At 51.7% G+C, this 15,591-nt stretch overlaps 2 protein-coding genes across 5 annotated transcripts in view; one reads left to right on the top strand and one right to left on the bottom strand.

Annotated features, from left to right (window-relative positions):
* AP1G1 (adaptor related protein complex 1 subunit gamma 1) overlaps positions 1-6,532 on the bottom strand; it is a 50,047-nt gene extending 43,515 nt beyond the window's left edge. For 3 of the 4 annotated variants that reach the window (XM_074912845.1, XM_074912841.1, XM_074912843.1), the window contains exon 1: positions 6,453-6,532. The gene's annotated coding sequence lies outside the window, so the exon portion shown is untranslated. Of the gene's footprint in view, positions 1-2,518; positions 2,752-6,452 lie in introns of those variants that run through there. The other variant, XM_074912842.1, reaches the window with a different exon arrangement.
* A 1,337-nt stretch (positions 6,533-7,869) lies between these two features.
* Positions 7,870-14,844, top strand: ATXN1L (ataxin 1 like). Its single transcript, XM_074913179.1, has 2 exons — positions 7,870-7,981; positions 8,306-14,844. The coding sequence occupies exon 2, from the start codon at positions 8,419-8,421 to the stop codon at positions 10,495-10,497; it is 2,079 nt and encodes a 692-aa protein (XP_074769280.1). The 5' UTR covers positions 7,870-7,981; positions 8,306-8,418; the 3' UTR covers positions 10,498-14,844.
* Positions 14,845-15,591: the final 747 nt, after the last annotated feature.

Below are 15,591 nucleotides of genomic sequence, written 5' to 3'. Positions count from 1 at the left end.
CACACACACCCCACCCCCAAAAAAACTCCTTTAGCTTTTTGAGGTCCATATATTTTCATACTCAGAAAGGCAACCCAATAAATCATCACCACCACTTCCTGGACAATCCCATGCTTATCCAGAAGACTCCTACCCAGGGACAGGCCATAACTTAATCATTAAGCCCACAATGCCATGACCTGAAGTAGCATGCTCGCCGGCCAGAAGCACAAATTTTGGAGACTTGGTGGAAAAACAGGCAGAAGAGGTAGAATGGAGGCAATGAGATTACACGGATATTGCTACAGGACAGAAAACACTAATTCACACAAGATAGCAATGAATTCACATGATACAGTTCAAACCAGTATGCACTTGCAGATGCACAGCTACAGAAAAACCCAACACAGAGAGAGAAGACTGCACTGTCTCCCTTTCCTTCTTCCTTTCTAGAGGAAATACGCATAAGGAGTGCCATGCCCTTCCCTCCCTTAGTCAAACCTCAGCATTACTCGTGTATCAATTTTCCAGGATTCTGACAGATCACAGAACAATAGGAAACATTTTCCCACATACACACTGCCAAGCGATCCATGGCTAGAGACCAGATCATGGAGCGCAATGACAAGCTGGAAGAGCAAGACAGGCCCAAGGCCTCGCGTCCTCCACGGATACGGAGCCGGCACCCCGGGAAGCTGCAGCATGATAAAAGCGTGGAAAAGGGCTCCAGCAAGCCCTAGAAGATAATTTATTGACAAGTATTTATGATTTTCCTGATCACATAAGCAACGTATGGACAACACGCAGTGTAACCACAGCATAGCTCTGCCAAGACAGCCAAACCCTTACAGGATCAAAATCGGCCTGGGACTTGATGGACAACCAGACATGTCGCTGCAGGAGGGAAGTGGGCTATACATCAATAAACAGATTGGTAATAGAGCTAAAACAAAAAGAGTACTAAGGAATTACAAAAGCAAAATATAAATAGGATTAAACAGTTTAGAGCTCAGAAGAATTAAAACACTGAAGCAATCATTTAATTTTGACTACGTAATTTGTCTTGAAATGAGACAGAATCTCTAAATTCACACTATGACCCATGTGGAAGATTAAGAAAAGTTAGCTTCAGATGAAAGCTACAAAAGCTATCAAATAGCAAACTGCCATGAAAAATTAAATTTTACAGGCTTTTCTATATTACATAAACGCATTTTATTGCACAAGATGACTAGCAGAGGACAACCATATCATCTAGTAACAGCAGACCTGAAGCTTAAGTTTAGTTGGCTAAATGCTGCTTAGAGCTTCCTTCAAAGTAGCAGGTCTTGTTCTTCAGGATTAGTTCACATTTTTCACCAGTACAGGCATATGTTTTTATTCTTTACACATTAACATAAACAACAAGGCAATTTTAAGAAGTAGTTACCTCCTTCCTCATTCTGTTTACAGCCGCAGTTTCCCTCGGCCATTTCTTCGCTAACTACAAACTCAAGACATCAGGGATGATCTCCAAATACATGAAAACAGCCTACCAGTTAAAATTTACACTATCTGGTAGGACTGAACTCTGAATTCTTCCTCCTCATGAGGTCCGTTTCCCCCTTCTCATTGTGAAGGCCTTGCTCATTAGAGTAACCCACTATCAAGATCAAAGCTTCTGAAAGAGTTAGATACCTAACTCGGATTAGTTCCAATGGCACAGGTGGCTGGTGTTTAAGTTCCTTTAAAAAAATAATTCCAGCTTTTTTTTTCCCAGTCTCTGAATTCCATGAAAGGTGTTAGCTCAGTGATTCTCCTCCCTCTGCTATTCACCAACTCTTCCCCTGAACCAATAAAAAAAGGCATTCTTCCTTTATGCAACTCATTACTAGTAAACAATCCAAAACTAAAAAGAAAGCATTCAACAAAAATTGTAATGTATTAAAAACATTTATTTTCATCTAAATTATGCTTCTAAATCACAATTTTCTCCCCTTTTATGGTCTCTTACTAGTTAAGCTTGTCATGTTTCAAAATTACAAGATTTATTCAACATGCCAAAAATATTTAAGCATAGAACCCTACTAAAAGTCTCTTTTAGAATATAATCATCTTCAAGTATGATTGTTCACCAAATAACCTTTTATATATACAAGAAGTACCCAATATTACCAAAATCCACATGTAAAATGCTCAAGTGTTTCAGCCAAGCAACAGCCCTCTATCAGGATTGCAGTGTAGACAAAAGTATTTACCATCCTTAAACATGTAACTGAACTGAGATCCTTCTGCTGGAAACTATTCAGAAATGTTAGCTTATGTCTTAGAAAAATTAAAACCACTCTTTCAATATACTAATGATTTTAAAAAAAAAAAAGTTGGTTAACACCTTGTTTAGGACAAGTTATCAGACATGTTTTAAAATTACATTATTATTTAGCCTTGAATTCTGGAAACACTGAGACATAAACCCCTACAAAGCTCATGGAATTATTCACAGAAGGCCTGTACTGTTTGGGGAACTTGTCTGAATTTTCAATTCAAGTAAGATACATACCCAGTTATAGCTTTTCCTGTAAATAGTATTTCTGAACTTGGCTCATCCTAGAAAGCAAAGAAAGACTGAAGCAGCACACATTTTTAAGAACATCTAAAATACACAACTTAAGTTGCTCCACCCCAACGCATGCATAAGTAATCACATTCCTCAAGCAAAAACAACTTTTGGGAAGTTACATAATTAAAGCCTGACCCAACTCCCAACTGAAATCAGTAGAACTCCCCTACTTCCTTCAGGGTAACGGAATCAAGCCTCCTGTACACAAAAGCAGAAGATACGTCTGGACTACATGAAAGGAATAACTGCACTGGTTAACTACAAATTACCAATGGCCTCATCTCCACACTACTATCAGTGGGCTTCATGCTTCTATCGGATACTTTAGGAAAAAAAAAAAAAAGACATTGGCAGTAAAACCAGAATACACACTGCAACAGAGAAGCTGTGAACAAAAGCAGAGATAATGGTATATGGTCTAGTATTATCAATATTTATACAGAAAACAGTAAACACCTAAGCAAGGAGCACCATCATCATCATCAAGAAGGGCAAAGGCAACACAAAAGAGTTTAAAGAAAAAGCAACCAACCATACAACATCCCAAGTGGAAAAATAATCTCTCTTGAGAAAAAGCAATTTAATACAACAGAGAAGTAGAAAGTAAGCAATATCAGAAAAATCAGAAAGAAATTAAGGCAGCAGGGGGCTTCAAAATGCAGTGTGATAATAAAAGCCATCAGTGTTACACTTTGCTTTACAAAGACAGCATGGGGGGGGGAAAAAGCCAAGGAAGGAAAAAAATGCCCCAAACCAAGAACTAAAACTATAGTCTCAGAATTGATATTTCCAGTTACATTCAAAAAACCAAGAAATGTAGCACCAGAGTGTTCAGAGGCAAGTCGCCATGCTGCTCGGCAGCTGAGAGGACAAGACCAGGGACAGTGACAGGGGACGTTGGAGGGTTCTGCTCCAGGCCCCTTGAGCCGGCCAGGCCGAAACGCAGCCCCCCCTCCGCGTCCTGGGGCTACAGCCGTGAGCCCCCCGGCCAGGGAGAGCGGCAAGCACCAGTGGTGAGGCTCCCAACCCTGCCCAGCAGCACACGCACACCAAACCCAGCAACTCCTGAGCTGGCTTCCAAAGATGCACTTGAGCTTTCAACCATTACAAATATTAACCTCAACACCTGCCAAAAGAAGAAAATAAATATTTGCCTTTTCGTAGAAGCTAACGAATGAAGCATTGGAAGGGTTAGCACACCCACGTAGCTGATCAGTATGACAGATGAGATCAGAATTCCACATTTCCTGACTTCTCTTTACTTCAGTCACCGCTGACCTACATTATCTTTGTATTTCTCACCTGCTTCTAGTTTCCTAACTATTTTCATCTATAAGGTAATTTAGTTACTTTACTTCCTGTTCACTTTCCTGCAGAGTTAACATTAAAAAAAGAAAAACTACTTTGTGACAAAATTCCCACGCTTTTCTTTACCTTGGTTAATGCCAGATGAAAGACGCGATGCCACATTTTTACATTCATTAATATAAACTTTACCAGGTAACTTCAGCTATGCTCTAGGAAGTTCTAATTTTAAATTTTACCTATAGCATCTCCGCCAAACAGCAGATAAAGCATAATACTACTACTGGTGATATTAGCAGATTTACTCATGCTACTGTAACTATTTTTTTTTTTTTGAGTTACGGCTTGATCATATATTCACTTAACACCAAAACTCTTATCCAATGAAGTAATACTGCTACCAAGGCAGAGCAGACCCTTCTCCTCAGAGAACTGCTGAGTATCACCTAGAATAAAACATCACTTTCAGTCAGGAGAGTTTGCCCCGTTACTAAAAAATAGAAAGAAATAAAACAACTCATCTCCTGAAGTTATATACGTTGCCAACTCAAAAATAAAAACAAACATTCACACTAAAGAGGCACAAGAAGCTTTACTGAACGAGTGCCACCAACTTCAGCAGCATTTAAGATATTTATGAGCCCTTACACTTCGAAAGGTGACTTTCCAAATGTCAACTGCATTTACCAGTGCAGTCTGTCTGCATGCCTAAGGACAGACAACTTCAGTTGCTTTGCTGCTGTTCACAACCTTTTTACACTATTGCCTGATAAATTTACTGATCTCATTCTAGTTTACAATGATGCCATTGCGAAACTGTGTACCAAAGGAGCTATCGAGGATCTGAACATTTTTGTATCCCCTACTCTCTGCAATAAAGGTACTCCTATCATCCCACTTTTAGGTATAAATAAGAACAGGCATAGGAAAAAAAAAAACACAACAACAAATGAAAAAGCCAAAAGAAAGAGAACGCTTTTTTTATCAAAAAAGAAGAAAATCTGAAACTTATCTTACACACTGGAAATGGAAACGCAGGATCCCTTCACAAAACAATTACCCCAGACTTACTTTCCCCTTCTCATCTCACAGGAATTTAAATACCTTTCCCACTTTCTCCCACTATGGAAGAATCGAGGGGGCTCACAGTGGTTTTTTTCTGAGGGATTCAGTAAGTCTCTTGCTCTCAGAGACTGAGCTCTGAGGCACCCAGTAAAGTTTTCAAATCCTGTGCCAAATACCAGAGTGCACATGAGTAGGCAAAAGAAAGAATTTGGCAATAGAATGGGTCATGCAAATAAAAGGAAGAAATAACAAGTGTAGTTGGTGCAGGGGACAAAACCCAGCTGCGCGCTATCACATAGAAGCAGAACAGGAAAAAGATAAATAGAAAACGACGACACATAAATCTCTGCCATTTTAAATGTAAGATGCTAGGGGTAGTACGCATGGGAAGATGCACGTATATTTTACTTTGTTTAAGCCAGTATGAGCCAAGCGCTCCTTCTGGTCATGCATGTGAAATGTCACCCTTCCAAAGGTGTTCCGCTGGGACTCCCACTGCTTCATCAACGTTTCAAGCACCAGAAAGTAAAATACATCACTAAGCATTTTTAAGCATCATCTACAGTGTAATAAAACATACAGCTGTTATATCTGAAAACTTTAAAAATAGTGCTTACTATAAAAAAACCTTATAATTTGTCTCAAAGCTTGCAAGAACTCTACCAACCTTGACGAAGAGACTTGAAACTGTCTTTGCTGCTCGATTCTCAAACAGCAGCCTACCGCTAACACAAACCCACACTTGCGGCTTATTGAAAATGCCTTTGGACAGAGATCATAGATTTTTCACTTCCGTGAAAATCCACAAACCGTAAAACAACACACCAACACTGTAAGCGTTCGAGAGACATTAAGTGTAACGCTGCGAACGGCTGTGCGGCACAAGCCGCCAGATACCGAGGGAAGATGGACACAAACGCCCGAGCTGCTCCGGAGGCGCCGAGGGCCCCGGGCGCGGATAAAGTCCCGCTGCGTTCGCACCGACCGAACTTCTACGGGTCTGCGCTCCCCGCAGCGCCGCGCGATCTCCCGAGCCCCAGGAACGGAGGGTGACGGAACCCCGCCGGCAACACCCTCCCAGCGGGTAACAGCACCCAAAAACCGCTCCCCGGGCGCAGGGGGGCGGGGGGCAGAGTCCGCGACGGGCCCGGGCCGCCGGGCGGGGGGCACAGGCCGCGGCCGGCTGCCGAGCACAGCCGGCGAGGGCAGGCGGCCCGCAAGAAGCCACCCCAGCAGAGGCTGCGGGGGGGCACCGTCGGGCGGCCCCCACCGGCAGGAAAGGCCGCGGCGCTGCCGGGAAACGCAGCCCGGCCGCGGGGCTCAGCGGCGGGCAGAGACGGAGGGGGCACGCAGGGGCCCCGGGCGGCCGGGACCTCGCGGGCCGCGGCAGCGCGGACCCGGAGCGGGCCGGGCGGTGGCGGCGCAGGGAGCGGAGCGGGCAGGCCAGCAGCGGAGACCCGCGGCGGGGACAGGCTGGGGCGGCGAGCGCCGCGGCCGCACTCACCGGGCCGGTCCCTGCAGCGGAAGGAGCAACAGCGGCAGGAGCCAGGCATTCAAAATGGCGGCGGCGCGGCCGCAGCACCGATACCGCAGGCGGAGGGATCCGCACGCCGGCACGCTCCCCCGCGGCGTCCCGAGCTCTACCGGCGGCGCGCGGGGGGCGCGGCTGCGGCGGGGGCCGCGGCGGGAACGGCGGGGGGACGGCGCGGCACCGCCGGCGGCGCGGCGGAACGGGCCGTTTGCACTACTTTTCTTGGCGGAAGGCGCCGCGATGCCGGCCTTGCGAGGAGCGGTGCGTCTGCACCGTGGCAGTCACTGATGACGTCACGCGCGGGGCGGTCCCCCGCGGCCGGCGCTGCCCCGAGGTGCGGCCGGGCGGGTCGCGCCGCCCGGATCCGGGGTTCCGCGGGGCCGCCGGGGGCCCGCCGCGGGGGAAGGCGCGGCGAGGCTGCTCCCGACCCGCCGGGCTCTTGCGCTCCCGAAGCGTTCGGTGGCGGCTCCGGGGACGGCGTCCCGTTTTCCCCGCGTCAGGGGCTCGGCTGCATCTGGTGTGGGCAATGTGTGCGGGGATTATGCTGAGACGAGTCCTGCCCCGGGCGAGCCGTGCGCTGACCAGAGCCCCAGGGAACGGCTCAGGCTGGTTTTCCAGCCGGGGGGGGGGAAACTAAACCGACCTCAAGGGCCGTGTGGGGCGGGGGCTGCTCGGGCATCGGGCCGCGGCTGCTGGGGCCCGGACTCGGGGGCTGGAGAGGCTTCGTGGGCGACAGCGAAGGAGGGATCCAGAGCCGGCCCCCACTCTAGGCAGCTCTTTGCACTTCCCAGGGTCTTTTGTCACATTAAAAATCACCGAATGTCAAGAAACTGCGCGCTTGTGGGGACTCGCAGGCAGCACCGAGACAAGCAAGAGGCTGCCTGGAGCGCAGGTGTGACAGACGAGGAGTACCTGCAGACAGAGGGGGAAAGGCCGGGCAGAGGGCGCGGGGCAGGGCCGTGGGACCCAGGCGTGCCGCCGTGAATCCCGTGTTCCCGGCTGGACGCCCGGAAAGGTCCGTCCAAGGCGCAAGCCTGCTCCTCTTCCGAAAGCCGTGTGATGTGCAGGGCCCGTGTGCGGAGCCTCCCTCCCAGCAGAGCCCACTAGCTCACACTCGGTGCCATCTTCGCGCGGCGCTGCCTCCGGGTAACCCGGCTGCGGCCCGGGCCCGTCCTTCCCCCGCCGGGAGGGACCCGGAGCAGCTGCCGAAGGCGCGACCCGGGGGGCGGGCGCGGCCGGGCCGGGCCGGGCGTGGCTGGTCGCCACGACAACCGGCGCTGTGGGCGCCTCGTGACGTCACCGCGGGGCGCCGCAGGCCAGGCGGTGTCACGCCCCCTGCCGGCGGGTGAGGCACTTCCGCCGCGCGGGGCGTGACGTCATCGCCGTGCGCGGGGCACGCGTCATCGCCGTGCGCCGCGGCGCGGGGAGGGGTCGGGCCGGAGGCGGCCGCGGGCGGCGCCGGGGCCGATGGGGGTCGCGGAGGAGGAGCCGGGCGATGGCGGGTGAGCCGCGGGCTGCGGTGGGCCCCGGGCCGACCCGCGGGGGCGGGGCGCGGCTGCGGCGCCTCGGGCTCGGCGGGGCGGGGCGGGGCGCGGCGCGGCCGGGGCTCTGGGGCCAGGGGTGGGGTCGGCGGCCGGGGTCGGGCGCCCTCGGTCCTCGGGGCCGGAGCCTCGCAGCAGGGCCGGGGGCCGCCGCCTTGCTCGTTCCTGGGGCTCCCGCTGTCTCTGCGGCGCAGGGGCTCCCCCCTCCCCTTCCCCGCGCTCCCGGGGCCCTTAGCGGGTCGGTGACAGGGCCGGGACTCACGGCTCCTTCTGTTCCCGGTGCAGGTGAGGCGGCGGCCGGCAGCGGCGGGGATCTGGGAGCCGGCGTGCGGCAGCCCCTGCGGGTGCCCCCATGAACGAGCGTCGCGGCCGGGGCTGCCGCGACACCACGGGGCACCATGAGAGCGGGCCACGAGCGGAGCCAGGAGTGCCTCCCGCCAAAGAAGCGCGAACTTCCCGCCTCCAGCACCGGCACCGAGGCGGGACGGGTGGGAGGTGCCCAGGCCTCGGGCGAGGGCCCCGAGTGGGCCCGGACGGCGGGGCCGGGTCCCACGGCCCTGCGCTACGGCCCCGGCGAGGCCGCGGAAGCGGTAGCGGGGCTGACGGTGGACCAGTACGGGATGCTCTACAAAGTGGCAGTGCCACCCGCCACCTTCTCCCCCACGGGCCTGCACCCCGTGGTGAACGTGAGCCCCCTGCCCCCCGCCTTCAATGTGACCTCGCCAATAATCCAGCACCCGGGGGTGCCCTACCCTCCCATCCACTATGCGCAGATCCCTCCGACGTCCCTACAGTTCATCGGCTCGCATTACACAGTGCCCTATGCTGTCCCTCCTGGCTTCCTGCCTAGTCCTCTCCTGTCTCCTTCCACCAACCTCACCGCCTCTCATGTCCCCCACTTTGTGCCATATGCCTCTCTCTTCACGGAAGAAGCCACTCCTTCTCCCCAGACTACCTCTCCTACCCACACCTTCAGCAAATCTGCTTCTGCAATCTCTCCTTCTGGCCAGATGCAGCACCATGCTGGGACCCAGCCATTAGATATTGCACCAGGTAGAATTCCTGTTTATTATCAGATGTCCCGCCTCCCGACAGGGTATTCAGCATACGAGACACCTGCAGCAGGTGGAAGCCCTGAGTCTCCTCAGCAGGACAGTCAGCTGAGTTCAGAGGTAGCTGCTGCCAATGGTGGACAGAGACATCTGGAGTCTAACGTGGTGAGGAGGACCAGCGAGGCTGCGGACTCAGTCGGCAGTAAAGGTGAAGACTGTCTGCCAGGGGCCTCAGCGGGATGTGTGGTCGATGGACAGTTCCTTTCAGGTTACCAGACGTTGGGAACAGAGGTCTCTGTGCCAGCTCACAGAAGCACCCCTGACACTGATCTGGAGGTTCAGAGGGTAGTGGGGGTGTTGGCATCTCAGGATTATCATATTCTGGCAGCCCAGAGGAAAGATGACCCGAGCCCTTTAAACCTTTGCCATAATGTCCCTGATCAGCAGGGGGAGGCAAAGGACACGCTGAGGAACGCGGTGGAAAGGGCTGCTGCTGAGAAGAGCCAGTCCAGAAGTCCGTATGTCACGTCCCCCGAAGAGCCGGTTAGACAAAGACAGTTAACCAAAGGAATGGTGATAGCCAACGGCAAGCCAGTCCTGGTGCCCGCTGGAGCGGAGCCCGCCAGGTCTTCTGCTTCAGAAACCCTGGTGAGGCGGAGCCCGGACGCACAGGCTCAAGGAAACGTGCTTGAAAAGGACCTGGCCCAGCTGCAGCCACCCAGCTCCTCACACTTGCCCTCTCACTTCATGAAAGGAGCCATCATCCAGTTGGCTACAGGGGAGCTGAAGCGGGTCGAGGACCTGCAGACTCAAGACTTTGTTCGCAGTGCAGAGGTGAGCGGGGGCCTGAAGATCGACTCCAGCACCGTGGTGGATATTCAGGAAAGCCAGTGGCCTGGGCTTGTCACGCTGCATTTTGTGGTTGGGGAGCAACAAAGTAAAGTGAGCATTGACGTGCCCCCAGAGCACCCCTTCTTTGTGTATGGCCAGGGCTGGTCCTCCTGCAGCCCAGGGCGGACTGCTCAGCTCTTTGCTTTGCCCTGTCACAGGCTGCAGGTGGGCGATGTCTGCATATCAATCAGTTTACAGAGCATGAATGGCAACTCCGCTTCTCAGGCTAACTACCCTCTCGCAGATCAGTTGATATCTACTAGGGAGAGATCTGAAAGAACAGCTCAGGGGTCCAGAGAACCGTCTGACAGAGCAGCTGAAAGGAAGAGCCACGCAGATAGGGACAGCGCAGCCCAGAGCTCCCATTCAGAACCCTCTCAGCCTGAGGCTGGCAGTCAGCACAGCTGGACAGCCCCAGGCTTCCAAAGATACAGCATGCAGGCGGAGGAGCCTCGGTCCTCTCTGCTCCGTCCCTCTTTCATTCCCCAGGAGGTCAAGCTGTCTATTGAAGGGCGTTCTAATGCAGGGAAATGATCCCTCTGAGGCTGTGAGCTAGGGCATCCCCTGTGGGTGAGCCTCACCATCAGGTGGAGAAATTGCACAGACTTTGTGGCAGGTTCACCAGCAAGGCTGCTTTCTGCCCTGAAGGACTGGGTTTATTCCAGTTCAGTGGCTGACCAGTTCCTCTTGGGGAATCGGGAGGGCTCCAGTGCCTCAGGGAGCAGCAACAGGCTAGCTGGGGTAGAGGACAGGGCTGTGCTTGTGAGCGTGGTGAGAGCATTCCAGAGCTTGGCGGCTGGGGCTTTCCCACACCTCCCTGAATAACTGGTTCCCTGCAGGGCAGGGTCCAAGCTTGCAGGGTAGGTGGGGAGATGAGGAGGGCAGACACGGCTTAAGGTAGCAGATAAAATTGCTGAAGATTTTATTCCTCCTTTCTCATGATGGGGAGAGATGGGTCCCCACTGGAGTTTAGGGGGCTCTACTCCCAGTATCCCTTTTCTTCACACATGCACTTTAAAAGGACCGTTCACCAATGGAGCTCTGAGGGCAGGCCGGAGATGCTTCTCTGGTGGTTCTGTTTAATGTCTCTTCCACTGAATCCAACTGCTCTTTCTTCTTGCAAAGAATGTACAGATTTGAATGAATCGCAGAAATTCAAGAGGAAGGACCAAAAGGATAGGTTTGGGTATAGGTGAATAGGGAACTTGAGCACTTGGGATGGGACACGAGTTGGGATGGGAGATGTCAGTTTCCTGCTATAAAATACATTTAATTATTTGCCACCACATCAGATCTTTCTTCCAATATTAGTAACATTAAAAAAAAAAATCTCTTGGGCTTACAGCTTTTGCAGAGGCTTAGCCTGTGGATGAATGGGTTGGGGTTCTTTGATTGGATTTTGTTTTTTCATGTTTTTTTTTTTTTTTAAAGCTGGAGTAAAATATATTCAACATTCTCTAGGGAAGGATGGAAACACATCCTTTTTCTGTGAGAAGACAGAGACTATCTTGTAATTAAATCAGAAGAAAACTTTCCAGATGGCTAATTCTTCCCTACAGGCAGTTTCCTGAATAAGCTCTAGACAAGAGATGGGTGTTTGTGCATGTGCAGGCAAGGTACAAAGTTTCTGCTAAGTACAGTTCTGTGATTAATGTAGGGACTCTAAAAATATCACAGCATCATAGGGCATTCTGGGGTAGTTTTGTGTTAGTTTTTCTGATGCTTCACTCTGGAGTTCCTCTGTAGAACAACACGGTAAAATCGAGTCGTCTTTTTCATGGTGAGATTTAATACAAATGTATATTGATACCTCGTTATGGTAATAACACTCCATTCAAGTGAAGGCTCCTGTAGTTACACTAATTTGCCCTCTCTGATGGTGTGTTGTGACACCAGCTCTAGCTGCTTAGCTAGAATAAAAAATAGTCACTATTATGTTGAGGATAAGAGTCTTCACTGACTTAACTTGGGTTAAGTATTCCGTGTATTAAGGTGCCCATCTCTGTGTTAGGACCAGGCTTTTGAGAGGGTTTCTTTCCAGTGTCCAGGTCCCTGCTAGAGTCCTGATGCTGCTCCTGATGTTCAGCATACTGTTTTCTGTCTCCCTTCTCCCATCTGCCTGGAGTTTTCTGTCAGGCATGCTTGACTGCCGGGGCACTGCTGCTCCCTCCCTGGGCAGCTCGTGTGTAAGCACCTCTCTTGGTGTCGCCGTCCTGGGGGCCGCTGGCGGTGGTGGGGTCTCAGGGCTGTTCTGCACGCGCTCCAGGAGCCTGTCCTGTGATCGGTTGGCTTCAGCTGGCTGCGTGACTGAGGGGTGCTCTGCCTGGGTGTTGGGCAAATGAGAGTCTCCAGAATGTCCCTTCCATCCAGGCCTGCTTTCCTAGCGCACTGCCAGCCGTTTCTGTTGCCTTTGAAATGCCTGCACCAGGACAGTTTCTTTCCAGGCCTTAGGTCAGATACGCGCTACTCACACGTTCAGTGTTTGTGCCTCACGGGGGTTTCTCCAGATTGAGGATGCTGCCTGTATCATGTGTAGCTTCCCCCAAATGACACACTGCTTCCAATCTCATCAGCTGCATTTGAAATGTATGAAGTCGTGGTGATGCTGTCATGTGAAGATTCTGCCTCCCTGGATGCAGCAGCTGTGGGAGCAGATGCTGTTTTTGTGGCACTGTTTGTCAGTAAAATGTACTGTGGGGACCCGGGTGCCTGGCCTCCTCACCTTGTGTGTTCACAGTTACTGTTTGTTGGACTCTCCTACATAAAGACCTCGATTAATGTCGGTTAGTACTTATTGCTCAGGATATCCAGGGTGTCTGTGGCCAAAGGCAGAAGGCAGAGGAGCCCAGGTTCTCCTGCCTGTTCTTTGCACGGTGCATGCAGAGGAATTCAAAGCTGTGGCAGGCAGCCGAGAAAGGGATCTTGCATACGTGTGGTGTGTGAATGTAGATGGGCTGGCTGCACGCAGGGAGGGAATGTCTGAGCAGCTGAAGGGTGCAGAGGCCTTCGTGTGCATCTCTGAATGCAGGAGTCTGTCTTTTTTAGAAAGAGGGTCTGGAGAGCCTGCCTTATCTCACGTGTGTTACTGTAACTGCTGCTCCTGGGCCTCAGCTGCACTGAACAGTGGTCTGAAAGGGCAAACACTGATCTACGGGGCAAGATGCCGTGTGGCTGAAGTAGCTTTGTACTGTAGGCAGCTGGAGGGCTGTGAAGGTGCTCGCCCTGGTGTTCCCTGGCTGCTGGCCAGGACTTTGGCTGGCTGTGCATCTGTCGAGTGTGGCCTGAGCTCTGTGGAACAGGCCAGGGTGAATCTGACCCCGGTGCTTCTATCCAGACTCCCTGTCAGTCCCACTGTTGTGCATGTTTCAGCTGCCAGCTCTTCTGTGAAAGTGGTGGTTCGGGGCCTATCTCATGGCAGGGCACTGAGATGAAGAATCTGGGAGTCTGGCCGCTCGCCCCGCAGGCGTGGGCAGGAGGGGGCCTCTGGCAGCTCTCTAGCCCAGCTTAGCAGGACTCATAATCACTGGAATCTGTCTGGACTGGGCTGGGCTGTGTTGAGCACTGAGGCTCTGTTGAGATTGGGAGCGTGTGAGACAGGCTCTGCTGCAGGCAGAATGGCTGTGAATGAGCCCATGGAGGAGGCTTTTCTTTCTTAGGTTTACAGGGAAAGGAGGAGATAAAGCCAGGAAGACATTGTGGAATGAGATGGTTATCTGGGCTTTTCTGCTGGCAGAGATGTGACAGGCTTCTGAGAGAAATACACTGTTTTCCTGCTGCTATTGTGAAGGGGAGGAGAGCTGTGGTCTGTCCTGTCTGGAGGAGGTGGCCTCTTGGCCTTGGTCTTATCCAGCTCACCCTCTGTGGCGAGAGTCCGCAGGATGCAATAACGGTTGTGCGCAGCCACCTGCCCCTCTCGTGGAACACTCCTCGGGTCGGCCGCCTGGCGGGGGCCGGGGCTGCTTCTAGGCTCTGCCTACAGTTGCTCCAGGAACACAAGACTTGCTCCAAGCGACGAGCGCTCATCACTACCAGACTATGCAGAGGAAGCTCTGTCTGGAAAGAAGGAAAGCTGCAGAGGCCCCTCTGCCTCCCCTTTCCGGCAGGTGCGCAAGTATAATGCACTTTTCACATTAAGTGTCCCCGCTCCCCATCCCCGTCCCCACCCCACACTTGAAGTCACTTTCCCCCGTAGAGAACTAACAGTCCTTGTTACTCAGAAAATGTTGTACGAGAAACTACAGCAGCTCGAGTAGCCCAAATGCAAGTTCCTGCCCGCAGCAGTACATGTGCCTTTCCTGAGCGTCACTCACAACTGCTCTTTGTCTTTCAGGCTGTCCTAGGGCCTGACACTTTGCAGAAGCTGCTAAGATGGCTACGAATGCACATTCTGTACAGAGTTTGGCCCAGGGTGTGTTCCGTGTATGGCTTAAAATGCCGGTGGCCAAGGCCCTTCCACGCTCTTCACATCGGGGGGGGGGGGGGGGGGAGCAGGACTTGCCCCGGGTCCTGCTGGGCCGCTGCCGCCCCGCAGATGCACCCGCGCACGTTCTTGTTGTTTCCCGCTTCGATGGCACCTTAGGGCCAGGGGAGAGGAGCAGAGCGTGGCACTGGGGAAGCGTCTGGGCTGCCCTGAGGCAAGGAGGTCTTTGTAGATAAGTGCTGATCCCTCAACTATAACCCCAGTTATGTAATGGCTGTATTAACATGTAACCGACCGCATTGTATCTAAAGCCTTAGAACTAGTCAGGTGCTCCCCTCCAACCCTCTTCCTGCCCCTTTCCTCCTACCTGATCTTTAACAAAGCATTAATAATTCTAAGGATAATCTCTATTTTGTTGTGCTTTTTTTGTAACTGTTTTAAATAAATCAATTTGTACTGTATATTTGTACTTTTGGTGAGATCCTTTTTCCTGTTTTACCATTTTAAGTCTGTACTTGGCTACACACAGATTGTATTTTTATTGTTAATGCTCTTATGAATATTGCATTTAACTTGTTGACTCTGTAAACACAGTATATATCTATATATATATATCTATCTATATATAAACCAATAGCTTTTCCTTTGGTGTTTGAGACTTTTTGCTTGCCTGTAGCATCAGCGATCATTAGGAAGTGGCTTCTCTGGTCTTTCACAGAGTGATCAGGAGACTTGTGACAAGGACAAGGTAAAGGCTGTCTGACAGATGGGATTATCAGCCATAATTCTGTGTTCAAATACTTTTGTTTTTCTGTTGTCTTTCTTGAACCTCCTGGAATAACAATCAGCTGCCAGGGACGCTGCAGGGAAAGTTTCAGCTGCAGATTGCAGAGTGGAGCCACATCTCTGCTGGCCAAGCAAAACACACAAGATAGAGCAATAGCAAATACTGCGAGAAGCAAACTCGGTCACTTTGAGGATGAAAATGGACAGAAGTAAGAATAAAATTGAGAGATCAGCTCAGAGAGCAAGGGAGCATGGAACAGAATAGATCCCTTCCAGATCTGGTGCCTTCTGCCGGAGCGAGAGGCACAGACGGCTCCTGTCCGGTCTGTGACGGATGAAACGTTACAAGACCCTCTGTAAGGTGAGGGAACAAGATACTGCAGTGGCACGTGGAGGGAAATGTAGCACTGAGAAGATTAAAT

Source organism: Athene noctua, chromosome 9 (genome assembly GCF_965140245.1).
Source record: "Athene noctua chromosome 9, bAthNoc1.hap1.1, whole genome shotgun sequence".
NCBI classification, from domain to species: domain Eukaryota; kingdom Metazoa; phylum Chordata; class Aves; order Strigiformes; family Strigidae; genus Athene; species Athene noctua.
The sequence above is the reverse complement of the archived record's forward strand: the minus strand, read 5'-3'. Positions and strand labels throughout refer to the sequence as shown.